The sequence below is a fragment of the Penicillium psychrofluorescens genome, assembly GCF_964197705.1.
Source record: "Penicillium psychrofluorescens genome assembly, chromosome: 6".
Classification (NCBI taxonomy): domain Eukaryota; kingdom Fungi; phylum Ascomycota; class Eurotiomycetes; order Eurotiales; family Aspergillaceae; genus Penicillium; species Penicillium psychrofluorescens.
Genome location: NC_133444.1, coordinates 955,457 through 978,514, shown reverse-complemented (window position 1 = coordinate 978,514; position 23,058 = coordinate 955,457). Strand labels below are relative to the sequence as shown.

Sequence of the window (23,058 nt, the reverse complement as noted above, 5' to 3'; positions counted from 1 at the left end):
AATTGATTGAAATAGATACAAATATGTCTCCATGTGTGTAGAGCAGTCTAGACGTGATTGTCATTTTGAGTTAGGGTTGCTCGGATCTCGGGCCTGGATCGAAGGATATATATCTCCGAACTTCCGAGTAACCCGTCAACACTATCTACACAAGCTATACGAATATTTATACCCTTCACCAAATAACGTGGCGTAGACAACTTCAGCGAAGTCTAGAGAGGGATATATTAGTTCGCGACTCTTAAGAGCGCGAGCGCGGCGTAGGAACTACCGCTATAGGTAGGGAGGATCTAGCCTAATGTGAGGGCAGCGGTATCGCTCCTGCGTGCCATGCATGACCTGTGGCTGCGAATTGTATGATTGTATGCCTGATCCCATCTATTTACCTGCTATGATTGCAATGAAAGAGCCGGTTTTTCTCCATGAACCCATTTTGAAAGATGAAATCTTCAAAAGAACAAAAGAGCTTACATCTGCTCAAAGTACTTCTCCCACCCCAGCTCGCGCAGCTTGGTCCCCTTTTTCTCCATATTCTCGGCACGTGCGTCCTCAGCATAGGCCTCAACCTTGCGCTGGATGGCTGGGTCGAAGGAGCCCAGTACCCGAGCAGCCAGGAGGGCCGCGTTGATGCTGTTGTTGATGCCAACTGTCGCGACGGGGACGCCTGCAGTTCAACTGTTAGCTTTACCGAGGAAAACATAAAGTCCATGTGGTTTCAAACTTACCTCGTGGCATTTGCACAATGCTATATAGGCTGTCAACGCCGTCGAGCGAGCTGCCCTTGACTGGCACGCCGATGACAGGGAGCGCGGTGTGCGCGGCAGCCATGCCGGGGAGATGAGCGGCGCCACCGGCAGCGGCAATGATGACCTTGATACCGCGCGAGGCAGCCTGCGCAGAATAGTCGGCCATGTAGTTCGGCGTGCGGTGGGCGGAGGTTATTTCGACGGCGGGCTCGACGCCGAAGTAGTCGCGCAGCAGCTTGAGACCCGGCACCAGGGTCTTGAGGTCGCTGTCGGAGCCCATGATGACAGCCACCTGGGGTGGGGGCGGCGATGGCCCAGATTTCGCGGCGGGGGTCTTGACATCGCTGCGTTGAGCGCGGATGTTATCGACAACCTCTACCAGCGGCTGGATTATGGTCTCAGCCTCGTGCATTGTCGGCGCCGTGACGGTGACATGACCCATCTTGCGACCGGGCTTCGCGGCGCCCTTGCTGTACAGGTGGATGCTGGCGTTGGGGATAGAGAGCGCGTGCTCTGCGGCCTGGAGGTGTGAGTCTGTTGTCGAGCCGCCGATAAGGTTGAGCATGATCGACGGCTGGCGGATCTCCAAGCTCTTGGCTGGGATCGGGAGGTCCAGGATCGCGCGCAGGTGACTGTCGAACTGTGATAGCCCGCAGCCTTCAATGGTGTAGTGACCCGAGTTGTGGATTCGGCTGGCGATCTCACACAGCATCAGGCTGTCGTCTTCCAGGAGGAACATCTCCACGCCGAATGCACCTTTGCCCTCGAATGCCGACACGGCTTTCCGGGCGAGCGCCTGGGCCTTCTCGTTGATGGTGTCGGACACGTTTCGTGCTGGTGCGTACACCAACTTGCATACTGAGTCCTCTTGGACAGTCTCCACGGTGGGATATGAGAGGACATCGTCCTTGGTCTTGATGACCATTACAGCGAGTTCCTAGACAATGTTAGAACAAAGCCAGCCCTGGGGCATAGGCAGGTGACCAACCATCTTGAAATACGCCCATTTCTCCGAATAGAGCGGCCGATCCTTCAGAGCCTCCAGGGCTGCGGGGATGTCCGCCTTTGAGTTGACACGGTAGTTGCCTGGGAAATCCATCAGCGGTGTGCCACCAAAGTGCACAAATACGGATGCTACCCACCACGACCATCATATGCCATTGTCTTCGATTTGAGCATCATGGGGAAGCCCAATTGCTCCCCGATCTCAGCCAATTCCTCCGGTGTATTCTTGACCAGTTCTCGATGGTCCGCCATGGGGATCCCATATTTCCGCAGGTGTTCCTTCTGGTCGAATTTGTTCTGGATCGTCCGAATGGCTTGCCAGCTGGGCTCCACGCGGACCTGCGACGCCACCTCCTCGAGCGCATAGGTGTCCACGTGCTCGATCTCGGCCGTAATAACATCGCAGGATTTTGCGAGCTGGCGTACTGCCTCACGCTCCTTGAACGAGCCCGTCACATGGCCATCGTGGAAGCTGATCTGCTTGGCCGGGGAGTTGTCTGCGTCCAGCACGTTGGCCTGGATGTTCAATCGGTTGGCAGACTCGACGAGCATGCGGCCCAGCTGGCCGCCGCCGAGGATTCCAACCTTGGGGGCGTTCCACATGGTGACTGGAGTGAGTTGAGAAAGGAAGTGGCTGCATCATGCCCCTCCGTCGCCGGAAAATTCGCGACTATCACGTGCTCCTATCTGATAAGCACCAGCCAATCAATAAGCTTTGGGGATTTCACCGCCTGATAGCCCCAGCTTTTGCAGTCGCAGCCACCGTCGCCTGCTTTCCGCTGCACGAACCATGTCGCTGGGTGAGTGTGTCCCCGGCTAGATTCTTATGACAGTTGCAAAGCTGCAGCCATCGGGAGAGTGCGTACTGACTCGCTTCGTTATGGCAGATGAGGAAGCCCTCGAGACAGTCGCCAATGGCGGCTCGATGGATGTGTATGTCATGCGACTCTGCGATTCCACACCGTGGCTGGGAGAAAGATTCGATGCTGATATACTGTGACAGGGAGAAATGGGCTGGCATGGTCGCGTCGCTGCTCGAGCGACTAGATTACGTGCGCTTCAATCGTCCCAGGCGCGCCTTCGAAGACTTCTGACCAAGCTGCTCTAGATTGTTCACAACGTGTTTCCCATGCCGCGGGTCTCTCCAACAGCTTCTTTTGGCCCGCAGTATATCCCACAACAGTCCTCTCAGAGTGTTGCCTCGAATTCCTTCCCGCTCGCAAGCAGCAACAAAGAAAATGCATCGCCTGTCAGTCCTCAGGCATCTCGAGTCCCTCAAACGGGCACCCCTCCTCCCTTGAGCGAGCGAGTGCCCGACTCACAGCCTCAGTCATCTAACGACCAAGCAAACAACACGCTTCCACCACCTCTCGCATTTCTGTTGACTACCATTCGGTCCTCAATCAATTCCTTTTTCACAGAAAAGCCCCCGCATACAATGCAGAGACTCGCGGAGCTGATCCTGCGGCCGACGGCGCACTACAGAACCTTGCCGGCATATCTTCGTGCTCTGGACAGGGTTGTTTCTGTGACCAGCAGCGCAGACGTGTTTCCCTTCCAGACGCAGACGAGCACGGCTGGCCAGCCGAATGGCATTGTGCCTTCAGGCGCTGCAGGCACCTATTTGCCCACTGATGCTTTTGGAGGTGATGACTCTCTGGGTGGTGCGCTACTGACCCCTATTCCTTGGTTGACGAATGCATCCTTTGAGAGCGAGGATGGTAGTGCACTGGAGGATGGTATGTTTTTTCTTCTCCCTGTACCGTTTTGGGTGCAACTTTTTGATATTTATATGCCTGGCTTTGCTAACTGGAATACCACTTATTCAGCCGCCGGAGAGGCAATAACTGCCCAGCCTCCAGATGCCGATATTGTCGGCACGACAGGTGCCGCAGAGCACGACGATTCAGCTGCTGCTGTCGTTTCCTCCCCGCCACCAGACCAATCTGATGAAGTTCCACACGCCCGTGGTCCTCAGATCCTCGGCATCGAGGACATGGGTCTGCAAGACGGAAAGGGAGTGGAAATGAACCTGGGCGATCAAGGAGCGTCAGAGGATTCTCAGGGCACCGACGGCGCCAACGACTCTGCTTTGAGCGCGACCGAAGCCCAAACCACTAGCGATTCAGCCACCGCTGATAAGGACGGCGACATTGTTCTTGACGACAGTAAACCGAAAGAGGGAGAAGAATCCAAGACAGAGGGTTCAAAGCCCGAGGAGAAGAAGACCGAGTCAGCGGAGACTGAAAAGAAGGATTAAGTGAGGCGCACAGTGATCTTTCATTTGATATATGGTCTTGTGTTTCTTTGGTTTCTGCTGGCTTTTTTTCTGGCATCATGAGTGACGACCTATCAAGAATCTAGCGATCTCTAGTGTCCGCGGTACTAGACTATGAGAAATTGACACTTTTCTACACTTGATCCTTACCCATGGAAGTAGCGCCCCTCCACTGGCCCCAACACATAGGTTTGACTCCATAGCGACATCGAAGATTTGTACGTGACAATTGAAGTGTCACTTACTGTCAAGTTACTTGCGAGATAAAATATAAGAAAGGATTATATAAACAATAGAGGTATCGACCATTCGTAAGATAACGCCATCAGCAAAGTCTAAACCCCAGTCTTACACCATATCGAGAACAATATAACCAGAATGCAACACCCATACCCAATGCCAAGAAAACAAAAAGATCAAGCAGACGGCTCGACCATCTGCAGCGGGACGTAGCCCTCGTCATCTCGCACGGTGGTCCCGAGACCCTTCCCAGTAACGAACGACCAAGTCGCAGACGCGTAGTACCGAGCACGGCTTCGCAGGGATCGGGGGCTATCAGAAGAGAGCATGGTAGCAGGCGCCCACCAGCTAGACTTGCGGGAATGAAAGCGGGCCCGAGGGCCAGAGGGTGGGATGGTGCCGTCGTGGAGCTCCTTCTCAAGCCGATCGATTTCCATCCATGAAGGTCGGCGCCAGAATTTCAGGAGTAAGCTGCTGACCACCACAGAGACGCTGGAAGCCGCCATGGCGGCACCGGCGGCCATTGGGGGCAGCATGAAGCCTGTAAAGGGGAGGAAGAGGCCCATGGCGAAGGGGAGACCGATGATGTTGTACAGACAGGCCCACATGAGGTTCATCTTGATGCGGGTGAAGACGGAGCGCGAGAGGGCGAGGCTGGCGGGAACGGTGAGGAGGTCCTCTGGGCGCATGAGGACGATGTCAGCGGCTTCCATTGCCACATCTGTGCCGGAGGCGAGTGCGATTCCGACGGATGCGGTGGCGAGAGCCGGTGAGTCGTTGATCCCATCGCCTACCATGGCAACGCGGTCACCGGTGGATTGGAGGGAGGAAATGATTTCGCGTTTTTGAGATGGGGAGACTGAGGCGTGCACTGCTTCTGCGGGGATTCCCACCGCTGAAGCGATGGACAGAGCTGTGGAGGATGTGTCACCCGTCACCATTGAGGTCGAGATGCCCATGCGGTGGAGTGCCGCCACCGCTGCTACCGCCGTGTCCTTGACGCTGTCCTTCAAGGATACTGTCCCTGCGTACTGGTTGTCAATTGCGGCATGGATACGCGTAATTCCAGAAACCGTGCTTCCAGTCTTAGGGATAGCAGTCTCCGGCTCTCTTTGAGTGTCGGGGTCTGCCGATGCTGGCACAGAGACGTCTTTTGATCGTAGAAAGTCGGCGTTGCCGAGAAGGACTTGGTACCGAGTGCGCTCGGCGGTGGAGGTTGGTTCAACAAGTGCGGAAATGCCCTGGCCTACACTTGCGTCGAAATCGCCCAGGCTCCCTGGCAGCCCGTCTTCGCCTGGGTGGCCCGATTTGAGCTTAGCTTCAGAGAGAATGGCCCGTCCAATTGGGTGTTCACTGCCCATCTCTGCCAAGCCAACAATGAGCCACCAGAGTTGTCGACGCTGCTCGCTCGCCGTCCACTGTGGCTCGATGTGGGATTGGGCAACACTCATCCGGCCCGAAGTCAATGTGCCGGTTTTGTCAAAGACAACATGAGTAACTTTGGTAGCAGCCTCGAGAACAGCACCGCCTTTGACAAGAATACCATGCGCCGCACCAACGCCAGTGCCAACCATGACAGCAGTTGGTGTACTGAGACCCAAGGCACAAGGGCAAGCAAAGACAATGACGGAGATGCAGAGCTTCAGACAGACCATGACCGTCCCGCCACCGTCTTCCGACTGGAAGATCATAGGTGGGTTCGGCAGGATGTGGCTCAGGAACATCCAGCCAAAGAAAGTGACCAGGCCAAGCCCAATGATCATGGGGACGAAGTAGCCCGCAACAATATCCGCCATGCGCTGAATAGGTGCCCGGCTGGTTTGCGCATCTTGGACCAGCTTGACAATCTGGCTGAGTTGTGTGTCTTTGCCAGCTCGAATGACTTTGAAGTCAATCGAGCTAGTGCCGTTGACCGTGCCCGCAATGACATGACCACCTTTTTTCTTGTGGATTGGCAGTGCCTCCCCAGTGATCATACTTTCGTCAACGTAGCTTTCGCCCCGGATAACCACTCCGTCCGCGGAGACCTTGTCACCAGGATGAAGGATGACAATATCGCCAACCTGGATCAACTCGGTAGGGATGAATTTGTGATTGACCGACCTATCCTCTCCCAATGCCGGCTCGGGCCCGTCTGACGTGACATCCTTGAGGGCTGCCCAGCCCTCGGCCAGCTTCTCGGCTGCAATCGGGTCCTCATAGATGGTTGTCATGGATGGTGCCAAGGACATCAGGCGGGAGAGCGCAGCGGAAGTTTGCCCCTTTGCCCGATTTTCAAGCCACCGTCCCAAGGTGATGAAAGTGATGAGCATCGTACTCGTATCGAACACGGTGCTTGGACGTTTGTGTTGTCCGTTGAACAGGGACATGAGCATGGTAAAACAGCTGTAGAAGAACGCAGCCGAAGTGCCCAGCATCACTAAAACATCCATGGTTGGACTGCGATGCTTGAGAGATTTGTAGCTGGTGATATAGAACCGTTTCCCTATGCCGAATTGTACAGGAGCAGTGAGAGCAAGACAGGCGATGTCGCCCAAGAAGAGGCCCGGTAGAACTTCAACTTTGCCGAAGTCGAGTGCTGGCAGACACATCGGTAGAAGCTTGTTGATAGCAGTGACGGGGATCGCAAAGGATATTGATGTGATGAATGCACGTCTCCATTCTTGAATCTCCTTCGTCTTTGACAGAGACTCCAGCTGCGCGTTTGTGTCATCTGAGTCCACCATGAGCGCGTTGTAACCAGCGGCTTCGATCGCTTCCACCACTGTCCGAATGCCGATTATTGAAGGATCAAAGGAGATGACTATTCGAGAAGTCGCCATGCTAATCGATGCTGACCTGATTCCAGGACGTTGTAATAGATCACTCTCAAGCGCAGATGCAGAGGCGGCGTCTGGCAGGCCATGAAGGCTCAGGTTCACTTGTTGCGTCTTCCTCGACACAGCCATTTGCGCCTCAGATGACACGACGGACGCATCAAAGCCAACATCTTCGATCAGACTCGCAATCTGCTCAGCTGATAAAACATTTGAGTCGTGCACAACCACAGCACGTTCGGCCAGAAGGCTAATGTTGAACTGGATGACTCCATCCACATCTGTCAAGGCATTCTGGACGCTGGACGTACAAGCACCACATGTCATACCTCCGACGGCGACGGTGGTCACTAACAGCCCAGGGTTGCCGTCGGCTACATCGAGCGCATTTGAATCCTCGTACCCGTTCGTGGCCGACACCGTGTCCAATACCCGTGCCCCGAACCCGCGGTCTTCAATGATCTCTGCGATTTGGTCTGGTGTGATTGTATCCGCATCGTGTTCCACCACTGCGCGCTCTGACAGTAACGATACGTTGACCGACTTGACGCCCGGTACGTCTTTGAGCCCGCTCTCGACGGCAGAAGTGCATGCGCCGCAGGTCATTCCCTCGACCGCCAAGTTGGTCACTGAGACCTGCGCTGTTTGGCCATCGAATGCACTGCCTTTATTTGTCTGCTCCTCGGTCGACAAGACCGCCGCGTCGAACCCGCAGTCTTCGATCATCTCCGCGACTTTCTCCGCGGGTAGGATGGAGGGGTCGTGTTGGACGGCGGCTCGGCCCATGATCAGACTGACAGAGACGTCGCCTGCGCCGGCGACGTCTTTGAAAGCGCCCTCGACGGCCGAGGTGCATGCGCCGCAGGTCATCCCGTCGACTTTGAGGGTCGTCGTGGCCATGGCGGGTGGTCGCCACAGCACAGGGCCTCCGTCTGCGGCGCCTGTGGATTCTGAAGACATGTCGACAGGAGGCAAGGCGCTCTTCGGGGGGAGGAGTGAGGATGTGCTATCGCATGGGTGTGTTGATTTATCAGATCGGGTGGAGTTGCATTCAAATAAAGGGCGGATGGCTCGGATGGCTCACACGCCGACAGATCAATTCCCAATTAAGGGAACAAAGGGGCCACCACCGCAAATGAATACGCCCGACTTGACAGAGACAAGAGGTGACCAGACAAGAGAGCACAGAGTAGAAGAGAAATAAAAGGACAGAATAATTGTCCAGGCCGGCAGGGTGGATGTGATTACGCCATGCAGTGGATCGTGTTCATTTCTAGCGTGCCACGCTGAAGAATGTAGGCACCCGTTCAATATGGAGGGCGCTACGCAGGCTGATGTGATGGGCCGGTTGGAAATCCAAGTAAGCGCAGTGAAAATGTAGGGGAATAGTAATCTGGATTAATAATAATAACGTACAATAGTTAACTGAGTTACCTATGAGAGATTTATTACTGAACCAGCTGAAACTGGTGCGGTCAGCAGATGTATAGCCACCATTCAAGAGATGCAAGATGAACTATTCAAGAGAGAGACAGAGAGAGAGTGAGAGAAAGAGAGATCTGAATGGAATGTCTGTCACTAAGACGAATAACGAGCACACCGAAATTCCCAAACATCTTGGAGCGTGAGGAATTCCTGCCTGAGGCACTAAGTTTGGTCCTTATCTACGATAAGATAGTGCTTATCAGGTCGCCGCGAGCTGCGACGAGCTGCAGCTCCTTTGTCCTCTTGGATTTGAGGCGCCTTAACTATGGGAGCCTGTGTTTTCCCCACCAATACTCCCCCAATAGGCCTCATTTTGGCAATTTTCTTTCCTGCGTATAATGGCTGAATCTGGATGATGGGATTTATCTCTTTTTCCACATCTAAATTGACCATTTCTGCGTTGGGGGAGTCGTTTTTGTACCGGAGCCAGCTTCATTATGGGAGCCGGGCTGGCGAGGTCTGAGAGTCATGTGACATGGAGACCAACATCACGTGATCTACGTTCTGTTTGGGGGATGAATATCCAAGCACTGGTACCATAGACCACGCCCACCATGACGCCGCCCAAACACAAGCATCCCAACTCATTGCAAAATGCCACGAAACATCAATCTCTGGCAGCAGAAGACCATTCCCCGTATGATACTAAGCGGGAACAAACTCATCACCTCCAAAATGACCAAAATGTCGAAGTCTAGTATGCGTTCTGTCACTGATATACGCAAGAACATGCGATTATTCGGCAGTGCCAGGTCTCCCCCAATCCCTGCTGTCCGACCATCAAGAATCACGCCTGGGATGTTGGATGCCCTTTTGGACCAGGTTCTGCCACCGTGATGTAAAATACAACGCTTATTCGCGTTTATTCTTAGAAGCGGGGGAGCTAACTACTATATGACTAACACATGTACAGACTAAGTTAGTTAATTTAGCATGTCTCAAGTCAACGAACTGTTCGGAACCTCTCTTCTCCTTTAGCTTCCCGCGAATCGCACCACCTCGTCCCTTTCCCATTTTCTAGTAGGGTCTCGAGCCTTGAATTCGGCTGCCAATACGCCCTCGATATGGTCCGTGCGTCTTGCTGCCTCTGATACTTAGACAGTGGAGCATGGCTTTATCTATAACCCAGCTACACTGGGGACGGCTACTACTCGTTGCGTTCGGGGTTTCAATATTCATTTATATCTCATGGCCAGTCGCGCGCAAGCGTATCTCCGTTGCCCATCCCCAGCAGGCCTCGGCCAACCTAGTAGCCGTCGGAAATCAAACATTAGGAGTGAGTGCTCACCTACTCTTTATTAGCAGCTTCGTCTCACGACGATGCAGTTCGAGAAAGTTTTTGCTATAAATTTATCCAACCGGTCGGATAAGCGGGACAATATTGTGCTAGCCTCTTCGGTCTGTGACTTCCTAGTCGACTGGATAGACGGTGTGCTTCCACAAGAGCTAAGCTCCAAGTCTTACCCTTACGTTAGTCTTGATTAATCCCGTCTCCCTATTATGCGTCTGCTAATAGTTCTCTAGAACTGGAATCACGACAACAAACCGACTGAGTACGCCGCCCGTCGGGCACATGTGAATGGGATGCAACGGTCTGCTCCAGATATCACGCCTGAACCGAGCTTTCATAGTCTAACAATCTAAAAGCATTGTCAATGACAGACTGGGCAGCGCAATAATTATGGAAGATGACGCTGACTGGGACGTCAATATCAAGGTACAACTCCAAAGCTTTGCTCTCGCACTTGGCGCCCTCCAAGGCACAACCGAAACATCAACTTCCTCCCCGTATGGCGACGAGTGGGACATCCTTTGGCTTGGACACTGTGGCATTGAATGCAAAACCAGCCTTCCTTTCTACCAAACTCCTAATGATCCTACTATCCCCGAGCCCCGTCATTTCCTTCCTTACGCGCGGGACCCACCCCCAATAGATCGGCCGGACCACTCCAGACTCGTTTGTACTATCAACGATGGTGTTTGCTCAAGTCTTTACGCCGTGAGTTATGGCGGTGCACAACGAGTTCTCGCTGCATTGTCGGTGAATCCGTCCGGCCTTGCTGAGGAGATCGATATTGGCGAGCAATTCGACGTGTCTCTCGGCCGCATGTGCGGGAATGGATATTTGCGGTGTTTTGCTCCTTATCCCGCCTTGACTGGGACTTACCACTCTGCCGGCGCTGCGGAAAAGGTTTCTGATATCCACGACGAGAGCGGGGAGACCGTGGGATTTGCGAGCTGGGGAGTGCTATACAGCACCATGCTAAACGTGAAGCAAATTCTTAGACGGGAGTCTGTGCATGCCACGTGGGATGACGTTGCGAGGCCGTGGGTTGTTCCAGACGAAATTTACATGGAGCAAGGTTCAATTCAGAAGGCGTACGTGGGGTGACTTGTTCTAGAAGAGTCTTATATTACATCCTATTATTCGGTGCATTCTTTCTTCTAGTCACCATATTTCTGGCATTTTGTATCTTACACACTGGTATCATATAAGTTCTGATATTATTGCAGAGTACGTACAAACCTGGTTATTTACACGCAATTCGTATTAGTTTTAGTGTACCATGTGATGAGGGTTTGAAAGAGCGTCGCTATGTCTCCAACATGGAAGCCGATAACGATCGCCACTGTATGGAGAGAAAAGTAAGGCGTTGAACTGAGAAGTCAAACTCTGACACTTTTCCAGGCAGAATACCGAAACATGATACTCTGCAGTCTATGCCCAGTGATTGGAAAGTCCAGCAGTCTAATAGAGTAAATCCGGTGTTTGCAGACAATGCAAACAAGCACCACCCCAGCATCAAGAATCACTTCATCCGCAGACACCCTTCCTACCTACTCTCCCCTCATCAGCCATGGACCAAACACACACCCGAGCCCTGGAGGCTCTCCAGCCCTTCGTCCACCTAGCCAACTCCAACAGCGCCACCTCGCCCCGCTTCATCGCCAATATCGTCACCAATGCCACCTCCAGCCCGCACACCTACGTGTTCGCCGAGCTGCTCGAAACCCCGACCATCCAGGCCCTGGGATCCCCCGACACGCCGGCCGAATACCACGGGTACCTGAAGCTGCTTGAGATCTTTGCCTGGGGTACCTGGCAAGAGTACCAAGGTGCGTCCGGAACCATAGCTCTCCTTCTCCTGCGGATGGCCATCCAATCTAACATCTCCAAACAGCAACGCCCAACCTCCCCAAACTCAGTAGCGAGCAGACACTTAAGCTGCGTCTCCTCTCCCTCCTCACCCTCTCCACAACCACAAAACCACTCACCTACTCCGCGCTCATGACCGCGCTCTCCCTCCCCACAACATCCGACCTCGAATCCCTCGTCACAACCGCCATCTACGCCTCCCTTATAACAGCCCGCCTCAGCCCCGCATCTGATCCGCCCACCGTGAAGGTGACAGCGGTCGCGCCCCTCCGCGACGTGCAGCCGCAGTCTCTGCCGAAGATGATCACCCTGCTAACAGAGTGGGAGACGCGGTGCGGCGACGTGGTCTCCGACCTCGAGGCTGAGATAGCGCGAGTGAAGAACAATGCCGCGAAACGGCGAGTCAAGGAGCAAGAATACCAGACGCTCTTGGAGGAGGCAGTTAAGCAGCGCGCCGAGAATGCGGGGAATAGTGGCGCCGGATCGGGGCGGGGTGGGAAGAAAGGTGTGTTTGGACGGCTGGGCGCGGCGGCGGCGGCGGCAGGGACGGGTCGCAACAAGAGGGAGTTTAGTGCTGATGATGTGGATGAGGATGATGGGTTCTGGGATATTAATACGGATGGCATGGACATTGATGAAGGTGCTGGGTCGTCGTCGAGGGCCGCTGGAAGCAGGCATTCCAAGCGCATACTCGGAAAGAAATCCTGAGTGATTGACATGATGATGACGGCACAGCACTTTCTACGACTCTTTATTTGATTTAGTTGGCTCATGAGATTTGAAGAACCAGCGATTATTACACATGAAATCTACAAGGGCATTGCCCTCCTTCTTTTTGAAGAGATGAATGAAACCCGAATAACATCAATTGTAACATGCCTGGAAGACGGCAATCGTAAAAGCCCTATCTAGTAACAGCGCTCTTTGCAAACATAGGTACAAGGCAAGAAAAACCGAAAGAAGAAAGGGGGTATTGGTCGAAGAGAATTAAACAGCAGGGGGGGAGATAATATGACCACAGACAAGGCAATATTGACAGCACGGAAAGAGAAAAAAGACAATGAGATGACCGCCTACCAGCGGGGGACGGGAGGACAAGAATACTCAACTACTCTCTGGATCAGCCGCAGCTCTGCAGATTATGAGCTGCGCGATATCCTTCCTTCAGAGTAGACAAGTTTCTGAAAAAGAATGCATCGCAGAAGCAAACAAAGACCTCATTATGTATCCATCTGAAAACGCCGTCGACGGACTGTAGCTGTGCAAGATTTTGGTATCGCTGGCGTCGGAGCTGGTTTTATTCCAATGACGCCGGGAAGGAATTCACCATCGACCCCCGAGGAGGGTCGAAAATGGACAATGCTCACAGCAGGGTACCGGGCACGAAGATAAATAGAATGCTCAGAATCGCGGCGGTGATGAAAACAACCAACATAGTCATCAGAGCACGCTTGTTCAGGAGACGGCGGACAAAGGGCTCGCGAATTGGCGCCCAGTTCATAAACGTGTATTCGCTATAGCCCAGGAATGCCATAGCAGGGTCGATCTTGTATTGGTATGAAACAATGAAATATGCCGCAACAGCAAAGGGGAGGATCACCTATCTCGACGTTAGCAGTTGAATAATGGAGTCTTTGAAAAAAAGTAGACGTACCCAGCAACGAACATCGCGGGGCTTGTTTCGCAGTACCACGTAAAAGGCACCCCAGAACCCACCAAAGAAGGCAACCAGAGCAAAGATCAAGCGTATAAGGATACTCAAGGGCACGATGTTCCCCAAAGCCTTGGCCTGCAAGAATCCTGGGAAGGCATCGCGTTCCATGGCCTGGAACACATAGTCCTTGGCTGGATCGAAAACCTCGGGGTCGTCACGGCCGTCGTCCTCGATTAGATTAATGACGGTTGAGACCATGGTCTCCGGCAGGACAATTTCTCGCTCGGCGCCAGGGAGCAGATAGGTGTACAGAATCTTCTCGGCACTGGCCCGGATATCCTGACGGTCGACTGTGTGTCCAGGAGAGTTGGAGTGGTCGTTGTTGCGAGTGCCCGTGCTGGGACGTGCCTGCGGGTCGTTGGATGGGGTACGGTACGCCGACGTAGATCCCAGACTGTTCTGCGGCGAGTGAGACGAACCGTGGCCTTCTGAACGCAAGAACGCGGATAGCCGGTGGGTGGCATCCCTTTCCTTCTCGTCTTCTTGGAATCCGTCCCGCAGACGAGAAGGTCCGGCCTCCGCCAACGGAATATCCCCCAGGTTCTCCAAATTCTCTAGCATCGCGGATGATCGTTTGCTGCCGTTATTCTCCATATCGGGAGTTGCAACCAAGACGGAGCGGCGCAATTCACGGACATAGTGACGGCACAGGGACATGTGTTGTGAGACATCGAGCCTATACAGAATTAGAGATGTACCACCACAACAAGAGAGATTGAGCTCACCAAAAATCCAGATAATCCACGGAGCGTTGCTGATCGCGCATATAAATGTAGAAGGAAAAGAGATCCACCGGAGCAAGTGTCCGACGGCTGAGGACTTCAAAGAGCGTCGGGAGGCGATTGCGCTGCTGCACATCGGAGAAGGAGTCGGTCGCCATTTTGGCAGCGGGTGGAATGTAGTGGGCACAAGTCGGGGGGGCTCCAGCTCCGAGAGGTGGATGTCAAAAGGAGGGGCGCAAAAAGGGGTGACGGGCGAAACAGGGCGCGTTCGAGTGGAAGAGCGAGCGTAAAGCAGCGGTAGTAACAGCAGACAGGAGGCTGTACTGAGCGAAAGAATGGCACTGAGTAGGAAGAAAAGGAGCGGGTGAAAACTATTGGATCCCAAGTCTGTCGCGGTGTGGCCGACAAGAAATAGGGGAGCCCCTTGACCGCGACCAGATTTCGAAACCGGGCTGGCAGCCGCTCAACAGCAAGCGAACGGGAAGAGAAGCAAAATTAAGGCCCTCCAGTGGATGGGCTAGGTAAAAGAATGAAGACACCGGGCGTGAGTAATAAAGAAGGAGAGAGGCTGAACAAGAGCTGCGCTGTAACTCAACCAACTCCTGGCGATGAAACGACGGATCAACGTTGGTCCGATATGAGGATCTACCAGCCACATGATGTCAAAGCAAGGAAGTATATCAGAGTTCGGAGGAGCATCACACGAAGAATATTACCGGAGTAGATTCAATAGATTTAATAAAGTGTAGTGAACAATCACATCTAGTACGCCGGCTATCCACAGGGTATTTATGGGCCATGATCCCCAACGCCATCCTCCAAAATCAAATCAATGCCCGTCCGCCAGATGCTACACAGACACAGATCAGCAAAACTCAACAAGAGGAATCCTGTCTACTTACCGACCACTCGGGAATATTGCGAATTTGCTGGTACAGAAACTTCTCCAGCTTGTTGGCGCTCTTCGCATACGGCGTAGTCTCGTTGTTATACCGCCGACAGTTGTCAAAGATCAACGAGGCATCTCTGAGGAAATCCTGCGGCGTCGGATACATGTCTTTCTCGTGTTTCTCCTCCATCGTTGACAGATCCATCGGCTCCAGGATCACCTCGTAGTAATCCGGCACTTCGTCGCGGTTGACCGGCTGCGTAAACGGCCAGGCGGCGCTGTGGTTCTGCATGTCGTTCAACAGATGCAAGAGCTGGTTAAAGTTCGGCCCATGGCGGGGCTGGCGCGCCAATTCATCCATATCTGGCGACCATCCGGACTCCTTGATCGCGGCAATGCTCAGTGGATCGATCTGGACCACTCCGCCCTTCCACTCCTTGGGCGGCGGGTGGACGATATGGGATCGGCTGAATGCGCGGATCTTGGCCCGCACGGTCTCCTTTTGCTTGAGTAGCATACGACCCACTTCGAGGTACCGGATCTTGGGGAGCATGGTGCACTGCATGATGGTGCCGCCCTCGTAATCTTTAATATATCCCATCCAGATCGACCGGTCCAGATTGATCTGTTTGGTGAATCCTTGCTTTTGGAAATATCCAATGGCGTAATTGTCTGCGTAGGTCAGGAAGTGCATGATCGGTGACGTGGCCTTCACGTAGTCCTGTGGCACATTCGGTCAGCTTGTCCTCATTCATGGCATTGCATCCCAAGTCTTACCTTCAAGTGGGACATCAAGTGTGCCCCATAGCCCTTGACCTGCTGATCGGATGAAATAGCACAGAACACGATTTCCGCAAACTTGCGGCTATTGAATGGTCGATAAGTGATCCCTCTGCAGTCGCGGTGTCAGCGCCTGCCCCGCGATTTTGAACATTCTTGTACATACCCAACAACTTCTAGTGGGTGTTTGATGATTGCAATCGATAGATGTGATCGGTCGTAGACGAGTCGGGCAATGTAATCCTTGGGCATTTTCGGGAGTTGTTTCTGGAAGATACACTTCAGTCCCGTCAGGACAATGAAGCTGTCGTGTGATCCATCGTTATTGACGACTCGAAACTCGATGTCCCCCCGGCGTTCCTCGAGGACGGCGGGCTGTTTGATGTTAACCTGGTGATGCGCGGAACTGATGAGTGAGACTCACCTTCTCGGGGAAAGGGACGATCCGTAGTGGTTGTTTTCGCAGATGGCCATCTTCCTACACGGTTGTCAGACAAACACCCCATCTCCCTCTGTATTGCGACACCAACCTCCTTTTCGGGGGAATCTGTTCGCGCTTTCTTGCTGTGTTGCTGCTGAGAGTCCGGGGAAGCGGCCTCCTCTGAGGCCTTTCGCTTGGAGCCTGGTGGGAAAAGACGGGTCAGTTGAGGCGAACAGAATTGAAAAACGATTGAGATGGGACACACTTCTGGGAGAGTCAACCGCCATGATGGCCGAGCACAAAGCAAGAGTTGAAGACGTGCACTTGCTTGCCGATGGCATGGCGGTGATCACCTGGGGTGCGGAGGCGGAATAACCATTTGACCGGGCGGAACCGGCCAGATCAGCTGCTGGAGCATCTACAGCTGTTCCTCTCTCTGTCTCTGTCTCTCTCTCGAACACTCTATTCAATTGCCATTGACACGATTATTATGTCGCTGAACGAAGTCTGGGAAGCAGCCTCTGCATCCCCTTTCCACCCTCTCATCCCCAAGTCCAGCCAGGCCACCTTTGGCTTCAACTGTCTGCTCATTGGTACTAGAGCTTCCCCCATAAGCCAAGATCTCCACTGACATTGCTTCCATAGCGCTGGTCGCTACGTGCATGTTTGGTCTGAGTGAGTCCACTTCGTATTCACACTCATTGGCCGATTGGGATTCTCATAGCTCTTCTCCAAACAGACCGGTCTTTTACCAGCCTTGCGACTCTCGGCGTGCCAGCAGCACTATCATTGGGGTTAGTCACCACATCAGCGATACACAGTTACAACGGAAACACTAATGTCTGGAATCGGGAATAGTTTCGGTGCTGTGGCCACCATCTGCGCTGTCGGAGTCTACGTCTAGCCCACTTCCCTCCATGTACCATAAGCGGAGGGTGCACTGGGGCCTGTACTGCTAGAAACTATACCCAAGCCATCATTTCATTGAATTCTGTCCTTTCCCAATCCCACTGGGCATAGCCGGACCTTCAAACACAACACAATCACCATGGAGCCCCTTTTCGCCGGTGTCTCCAACAATGCCCACCATCTCTACACTCTGCTCTCCTGCATTGGCTTTGCCTCCAAAGCCACCGTCCAGATCACCCCCGGCGGACTCCGGTTCTCTGCGGAAGAAGCCCGTGTCATGCAGGGCCTCGCATTCCTCGACAAGTCCCTTTTCACCAGCTACACATTCAACAACCCACCGACAGAAAACACGCACCCCGACCAGAATGGTGATGACGACGACGACAACAACTCCTCCGACAACTCTAACTGGCCACACTTCGTCGTCTCCCTCTCCGCCATCCTCGAAACCCTCAAAATCTTCGGCCTAAACGAGCTCTCCGAGTCCGATCCCTCTGGAAACACACGCCCCCAACAGAACAACACCGCTTCCTCAAGCGCATTCAACACCCCGGCCCTACTCCTAGACCGCACCTGCACCCTGCAATACGCGCAGCACGGCGCCCCGCTGAGCATAACCCTCACCGAAGCCGGCGTAGTAACAACCTGCGAGCTCAACACCTACGAGCCCGAAGAAGACTACGCCGACATCCCGCTCCAGCGCGAGGCCATCATCATGAAAATCATCATGCGCTCGACCTGGCTGCATAACGCCATCGCCGAGCTCGACTCCAGCACCCCAACCATTCTCAAGCTCTCTGCGTGCGCCACGCGTGAGCCGTATTTTGCGCTCTCGGGGGCGGGCGGTCCATTCAGTGAATCCACGGTGGAATTCTCCATCGACACACATAATGAAGTCACCGGTGGAGCAACAGGTCAAAGCCAGGGCGGCCAGCAGCAGTCGCAGACACAAGCACATCACAAGATCCTCACAGACGACGGCTCGTCCCGTCCGCGCGCAACGCGAGCCAAGCTCGCTCCCACTGTCACCGAGACGTTCCTGGTTTCTCCGCCGTCAGCTATGGGCGAGCGCATTCAGCAAAGCTATCGGTTTGCGCTGGTGCGCAAAGCTGCGCGCGCGATGGCTGTTGCGAATAAAGTCAGTATTCGGGGTGATCGGCAGGGCGTGCTGAGTCTGCAGTTTATGATTGAACTCGATGAGCAGGGTGTTGCTGTGGGGAGGTCTGTTGGGGCTGGGGTTAAGACGGCTGCTGTTGGGACGGTGTGTTTTGTGGATTTTCGGTTTGTGCCGTTATTGGACGAGGAGGATGCCGAGGAAGATGTGCTGATGGCTGGGGAGTAGTTAGTGGCTAGGGCTGTTGATGATACGAATGTTACATCTATTGGACTGTCTTATTGATGCAATGAAAAGAACCGCTTTCATGATGCAACGGTATCAAATAGTAAAAGCTAGCGCACAATCATTGAACACGATGCCCAGTCAACGCCGAGATATGCTCCATTCGACTTGGTCGGGGAATAAGAATCAAGTGATCAAAACGCTCGACTCCGGTGAGATGAAATGAAGAAATGATAATGCGGCATTACATGACCTGCAACGAGATTAGCAAAGGAATAGACCGACATCTATACAACATACCTCAGCAATAGACTGCCTCTCAATAATCGACTTCTGCCTCTCATTGCGCGAGACACGGTAGTAGTAATCAGTAAAGTCACCACACTGCATATGACGCAAGAACTCCTCGTCGTGGGTAATGACAATGAGCTGGAAGTTCGCCTGCTGTTGACGAGTACGGATGATATCATGCAAAGACTCAGCGAGCGAGCGGATATTGTCACGGTCAAGGTTCGTAGTCGGTTCATCCAGAGCAATAAGACCACAGTTAACGCCGAAGCATTCTGCCAGCGCAAGACGGATAATGATACTAGCCAGGACTTTCTGTCCCGCACTGCAGCGGCCGCGCATGTCCATCTCGGCGCCCTGTTTGACCATGCACACGCGGTAATTGTAGGACCGGTTGCCCTTGGCGTTCTCGTTGTCCGAGCGGATGAGGATCGTGTCCACGTCGGTGCCGCGGTAGGTCTTCTGCCACAGCTCGCCGATGATGGCGTTGATTTCTTCCATTTTCAGCCCGTGGTAGCGCATGATGGCCTTGTCGAGGGCGCCGCCGTAGCGGGCGAGATCGTCCACGGCGGCTTTGGTCGTTTCCACCTTGATGTTGGCTTCCTTGAATTTGGACGCTGCGTCCTTGTAGTCCGTGTTCCAGTCAGCCAGAAGCTGCATCAGCTGGTCGTCTTTTGACTTCATTTCGCCCATCTTGCTGGCTTGTTTGGCGGCAAGGGCGTTGTGCTCGCGCGTTCGGCGTTCGGACTCCTGCTTGAAACGACTGCGGTCGACCTCCGCGTTCTGCGATTCCAATTCCTCGATCTCCTCTATCACTTTGCCCAGGGAACGGCTCGCTTGGCGATATGTGAGGTTGTCCGAGTATTGCCGTTTCGTGTTCTCGCTGTCCTTGAGTTGGACTGAGATCTTGTTGATTTCTCGCGTGATCTCGGCTTGCTCAGCTTCAAGCTTGTTGATCTCGTCTTCAATGCCTTGAAGCTCCCGCTTGCTGCGCTCGAGCTGACTTGGACCTCCTCGCTCGTTGTACGAATTGATATCCTCATTTGCCAGATCCAGCTGATGTATGCTCTCCGACAGCCGGCCAATCTCCTGTTGCAGCTCTCGTTCGCGGGTCTCGGTCCGTTGGCTGATATCATCATACCGAGCTTGCGCCTGAAGCAACTCCGGTGTAAGACTCTCAATATCTCGGTCAGCCTTTTCGATTGCTTCTCGCTGCTGCGTGTTGAGCTCCTTGTACTCCGCCAGTCTGACAAGCAAGTCGCTCTTCTTCTCTAGCTGGAATCTGGCATTGTCGAGATTGCTCCTCACATCTCTCAGCTGCAATTCGAGACTATTGATCTCGGTACGGGTTTGGTCTTTGTCATTGGTGGATTTGGTGAGAGTCTTCTTCAAAGCTCGGATTTTCTCGCCAGTTGCGGCAATCTCTTCCTGAATATCCTCCAAGGTCCGCTGGGCGGAGGCACTTTGCTGTTTGCCAGAGAGCTCCTGGATCTGCGAGTTGATCGACTTGATTTCAACATCGTACCGAGCAATGGTGCTGACCGTTTTGGAGAGCGCTTCGACTTCTCGCTTGCTGTCAGACTTTTCACTGACGGTACGGTCATGCCCTTCCAACCTTCCCAAGAGCTCATCACGTTGCGATTCGCACTCCTGTTCCTCCTGCTCCAATTCGGGGATATCTGTCTCAGACAAGCGAACCCATGCATCATAGGCAGCGCTTGCACCGCGGGCAGCTTCGAGATCTTGCTCAATGCCTTTCAGAGAATCATCTTCAGCTTCCTCCGTGGCCTTCTTGACAAGATTCTCCAGTTTCTTCTGGAAGGTTTGAAGCTCTGCCTCGTTCTTGAAAGATCGCTGGCATGTTCGGCACAGCTTTGTTCGTTTTGCCGCTTCAAGACACTTGCTGAGATACTCACCCATTCCGGCGTATTGGTCGGCGTCTTTGCGAGCAAGATCGAATTGCGCCTGTCGTTCCTTGAGCATGTCAGGGAACTCGGAGGGCTCCGTGTCAACAGCCTCACGAATCTCCTTGGCATAGTCATCGAGATCCTTTTGTCGTTGCTTCAGGTTTTTCTTGGCCGTCTTGAGCTTGAACTCGACATGTTCCATTTCTCTGCTCACGCCATCACGATCGCGCTCTGCATCGGCCACCTGTTTGGATTCGGTATCGAGTGCCCGCTGGAAGTCTCGTTCTACAGTGTCCGGTTGCCAGTCCGCGCCGACGACTTTCGCAAGTCGATCACCGTGGGCTCCTTTCATGGTCTGCGAGCTGCGTTCTCGGTCTTTGGCCTCCTTTTTGAGGTGGTCCAGACGTGCGAGATCGCCGGCCTTCTTGGTGGATTCGATCAATTCAGCATTCAACCTCGAACTCTCATCCTCCAGGCGACGGATCTCTGCATTGGTATCTTGGATATCTTGGTCCCAGGAGGCAGATTTGGCTCGTTCCTTTGCATGCTCGAGATTGGAAGAAACATCCTCAACCTTGGACTCCAGGCCAGCTTGGACGCCCTCGTCGATTTCGATTTCGTCCAGTTTAGCTTGGTATGTCGCTGCCTCCTTGTCGTTAGACGCGATTTGTCGCTTCGCATAGTTCTTGCTCTCTTGCAACGCAGACTTCTTTTGTCCAATTTCGTTGAGAATATCCTGAACCTCACGTAGCTCTTTCTGGGCTTCTCGCTTCACACGGTCCAGAGCCTGGTTCTGCTCTCTTAGGAAACGTCGAATCTTCTGCATGAACGCATCGATATCAGCCTGATCCATGTTATCATCAACGCCACGGATATTGTTGTCGCGAGCCATCTCATTGACCGTAGCCTGTCGTCTTGAGATTTGGCGCTCAAAATTGGCCTTGTCATTTTCGTACTTCCCATTTTCGGCCTGCTTTAAGCCCAAGCGATGCCGAGACTGTTCGATCTTCTCCTTGATCCCCATGTAATTCTCCTTTTGAGCCTCTTCCTGCTGCTGATATTGAATCTGCCGAGACTCGAACTGTTCCAAAGTCGATTCCAGCCATTCGTCCGAGTCGTCCAGCTCAACCAGGTGTTTCTTCAGGTTTTCGATGGTGGTCTCAATGCTTTTGGCCTCGATGCGCTTCCCTTCCAGGGCTCCCAGGATCTGGGCATAGCTCTCGGATTCCTTCCAGGCTTTGTCGGCGAGCTCTGCGACGCGTCGCATTTCCAGCGACATTTGGTGCGTTTCCTCGCGCAAAGCCTCGATCTCCGCTTGCAGCTTGATCGAGCGTTTCTCGGCGCGATCCGCTTTATCCTTGTCCTCTTTGGCATGCTGCTCCATGATCTTGAACTTGGCGAGTTCCTCATTTTGCTTCTTGCGCAGTGCTTTGATGTTGTCGATGGCTTTCGTGTACTTCATCGCTTCAAAGATCTCGTCAAACTTCTTCTTCAGTACCGAGGGCTCGCTCATCGGCCACAGACTCTCGTCCTGATGACAAAAGATGACCGAGTCGAGAACCGCTTTGGACACGCCCAGGTATTGTGGCATGATCTGGTCCAGTTCCGCCACTCGCGACGAGATCGCCGTGCGCTCGCCATTCTTGACCATCAGCAACTGTCCTTCCAGGGTCTTTTGTTGCCGGGTGGTCTTCTTGACTGTAAGCTGTAGGCTGCGCGTGGCCACCATCTTCGCGCCAGACGTGCCCTTGAACGACAGCTTCACTTGTGCCAGCACCTCTTTCTCGCCGCATAGCTTGGGGTCATGTATGAAGGCTCCACCTTTGCTGTTGGGGGGAAGGTCGCCCGTCGTGGCATATTTGAGACACTCGATAATCGTCTAGGTCGTGTTAGATTTCCGTGGTGTGTACAATCTCCCGCCATGTCTTACGCACCGTCTTCCCCGAACCATTGTATCCAACAATCAACGTGAGGGGTGTATGGAACTGTATGGTTTCGCTGCGCGTGTTGTCGAAGGAGCGGACTCTACAAAAGTGTGATCATCAGCAAAGCTTGAGTCAAGCACCGAAAAAAAGAGCCTCCGTACCCCAAGATCGAGAGCTTGTCGATCTTCGCTGCGCGGGCGACCTGTCTATCAGCACTGCTTGCGCCTAGAGCCGCTGGTGATTGCACTTACACCTGCGAGCAGTTAGCAATCATGGTCTAGACCCAGAGATAAACCGCACTCACATTGTGTTGGATGATAACCAGCACGGCAGTCTTCGGTCCCGGATGAAGCACGCGTACTTTTGCTTTTGTGATCCATCAACTTCTCCGCATGACGCGACATCACGTGACCAATTATCGCCGCCAGGTCCAGCCT

The 23,058-nt window shown here is 53.5% G+C and overlaps 9 protein-coding genes across 9 annotated transcripts; 4 read left to right on the top strand and 5 right to left on the bottom strand.

Moving 5' to 3' along the window:
- Positions 1-467: 467 nt before the first annotated feature.
- PFLUO_LOCUS8885 (uncharacterized protein) lies at positions 468-2,354 on the bottom strand (the record flags this gene model as incomplete). The annotated part of the gene is made up of 4 exons (XM_073786658.1): positions 468-664; positions 726-1,683; positions 1,735-1,832; positions 1,889-2,354. 4 exons carry the CDS (start codon positions 2,352-2,354, stop codon positions 468-470), a joined length of 1,719 nt encoding a protein of 572 aa, XP_073642892.1.
- Positions 2,355-3,189: 835 nt separating this feature from the next.
- PFLUO_LOCUS8884 (uncharacterized protein) lies at positions 3,190-4,011 on the top strand (the record flags this gene model as incomplete). The annotated part of the gene is made up of 2 exons (XM_073786657.1): positions 3,190-3,490; positions 3,581-4,011. The coding sequence occupies 2 exons, from the start codon at positions 3,190-3,192 to the stop codon at positions 4,009-4,011; spliced, it is 732 nt and encodes a 243-aa protein (XP_073642891.1).
- A 434-nt stretch (positions 4,012-4,445) lies between these two features.
- Positions 4,446-8,045, bottom strand: PFLUO_LOCUS8883 (Cu(2+)-transporting P-type ATPase; the record flags this gene model as incomplete). Its single annotated transcript, XM_073786656.1, has 1 exon — positions 4,446-8,045. One exon carries the CDS (start codon positions 8,043-8,045, stop codon positions 4,446-4,448), a length of 3,600 nt encoding a protein of 1,199 aa, XP_073642890.1.
- Positions 8,046-10,251: 2,206 nt separating this feature from the next.
- PFLUO_LOCUS8882 (uncharacterized protein) lies at positions 10,252-10,962 on the top strand (the record flags this gene model as incomplete). Its single annotated transcript, XM_073786655.1, has 1 exon — positions 10,252-10,962. The coding sequence occupies one exon, from the start codon at positions 10,252-10,254 to the stop codon at positions 10,960-10,962; it is 711 nt and encodes a 236-aa protein (XP_073642889.1).
- A 466-nt stretch (positions 10,963-11,428) lies between these two features.
- PFLUO_LOCUS8881 (uncharacterized protein) lies at positions 11,429-12,435 on the top strand (the record flags this gene model as incomplete). Its single annotated transcript, XM_073786653.1, has 2 exons — positions 11,429-11,687; positions 11,753-12,435. The coding sequence occupies 2 exons, from the start codon at positions 11,429-11,431 to the stop codon at positions 12,433-12,435; spliced, it is 942 nt and encodes a 313-aa protein (XP_073642888.1).
- A 655-nt stretch (positions 12,436-13,090) lies between these two features.
- PFLUO_LOCUS8880 (Revert to axial protein 1) lies at positions 13,091-14,321 on the bottom strand (the record flags this gene model as incomplete). Its single annotated transcript, XM_073786652.1, has 3 exons — positions 13,091-13,327; positions 13,382-14,117; positions 14,167-14,321. 3 exons carry the CDS (start codon positions 14,319-14,321, stop codon positions 13,091-13,093), a joined length of 1,128 nt encoding a protein of 375 aa, XP_073642887.1.
- Positions 14,322-14,992: 671 nt separating this feature from the next.
- PFLUO_LOCUS8879 (histone acetyltransferase) lies at positions 14,993-16,540 on the bottom strand (the record flags this gene model as incomplete). The annotated part of the gene is made up of 7 exons (XM_073786651.1): positions 14,993-15,013; positions 15,066-15,773; positions 15,830-15,917; positions 15,999-16,207; positions 16,257-16,310; positions 16,363-16,454; positions 16,519-16,540. 7 exons carry the CDS (start codon positions 16,538-16,540, stop codon positions 14,993-14,995), a joined length of 1,194 nt encoding a protein of 397 aa, XP_073642886.1.
- A 761-nt stretch (positions 16,541-17,301) lies between these two features.
- On the top strand, positions 17,302-18,504 carry PFLUO_LOCUS8878 (checkpoint clamp complex protein Rad1; the record flags this gene model as incomplete). The annotated part of the gene is made up of 1 exon (XM_073786650.1): positions 17,302-18,504. One exon carries the CDS (start codon positions 17,302-17,304, stop codon positions 18,502-18,504), a length of 1,203 nt encoding a protein of 400 aa, XP_073642885.1.
- Positions 18,505-18,745: 241 nt separating this feature from the next.
- Positions 18,746-23,025, bottom strand: PFLUO_LOCUS8877 (DNA repair protein rad50; the record flags this gene model as incomplete). Its single annotated transcript, XM_073786649.1, has 5 exons — positions 18,746-18,754; positions 18,802-22,575; positions 22,631-22,721; positions 22,783-22,867; positions 22,926-23,025. The coding sequence occupies 5 exons, from the start codon at positions 23,023-23,025 to the stop codon at positions 18,746-18,748; spliced, it is 4,059 nt and encodes a 1,352-aa protein (XP_073642884.1).
- Positions 23,026-23,058: the final 33 nt, after the last annotated feature.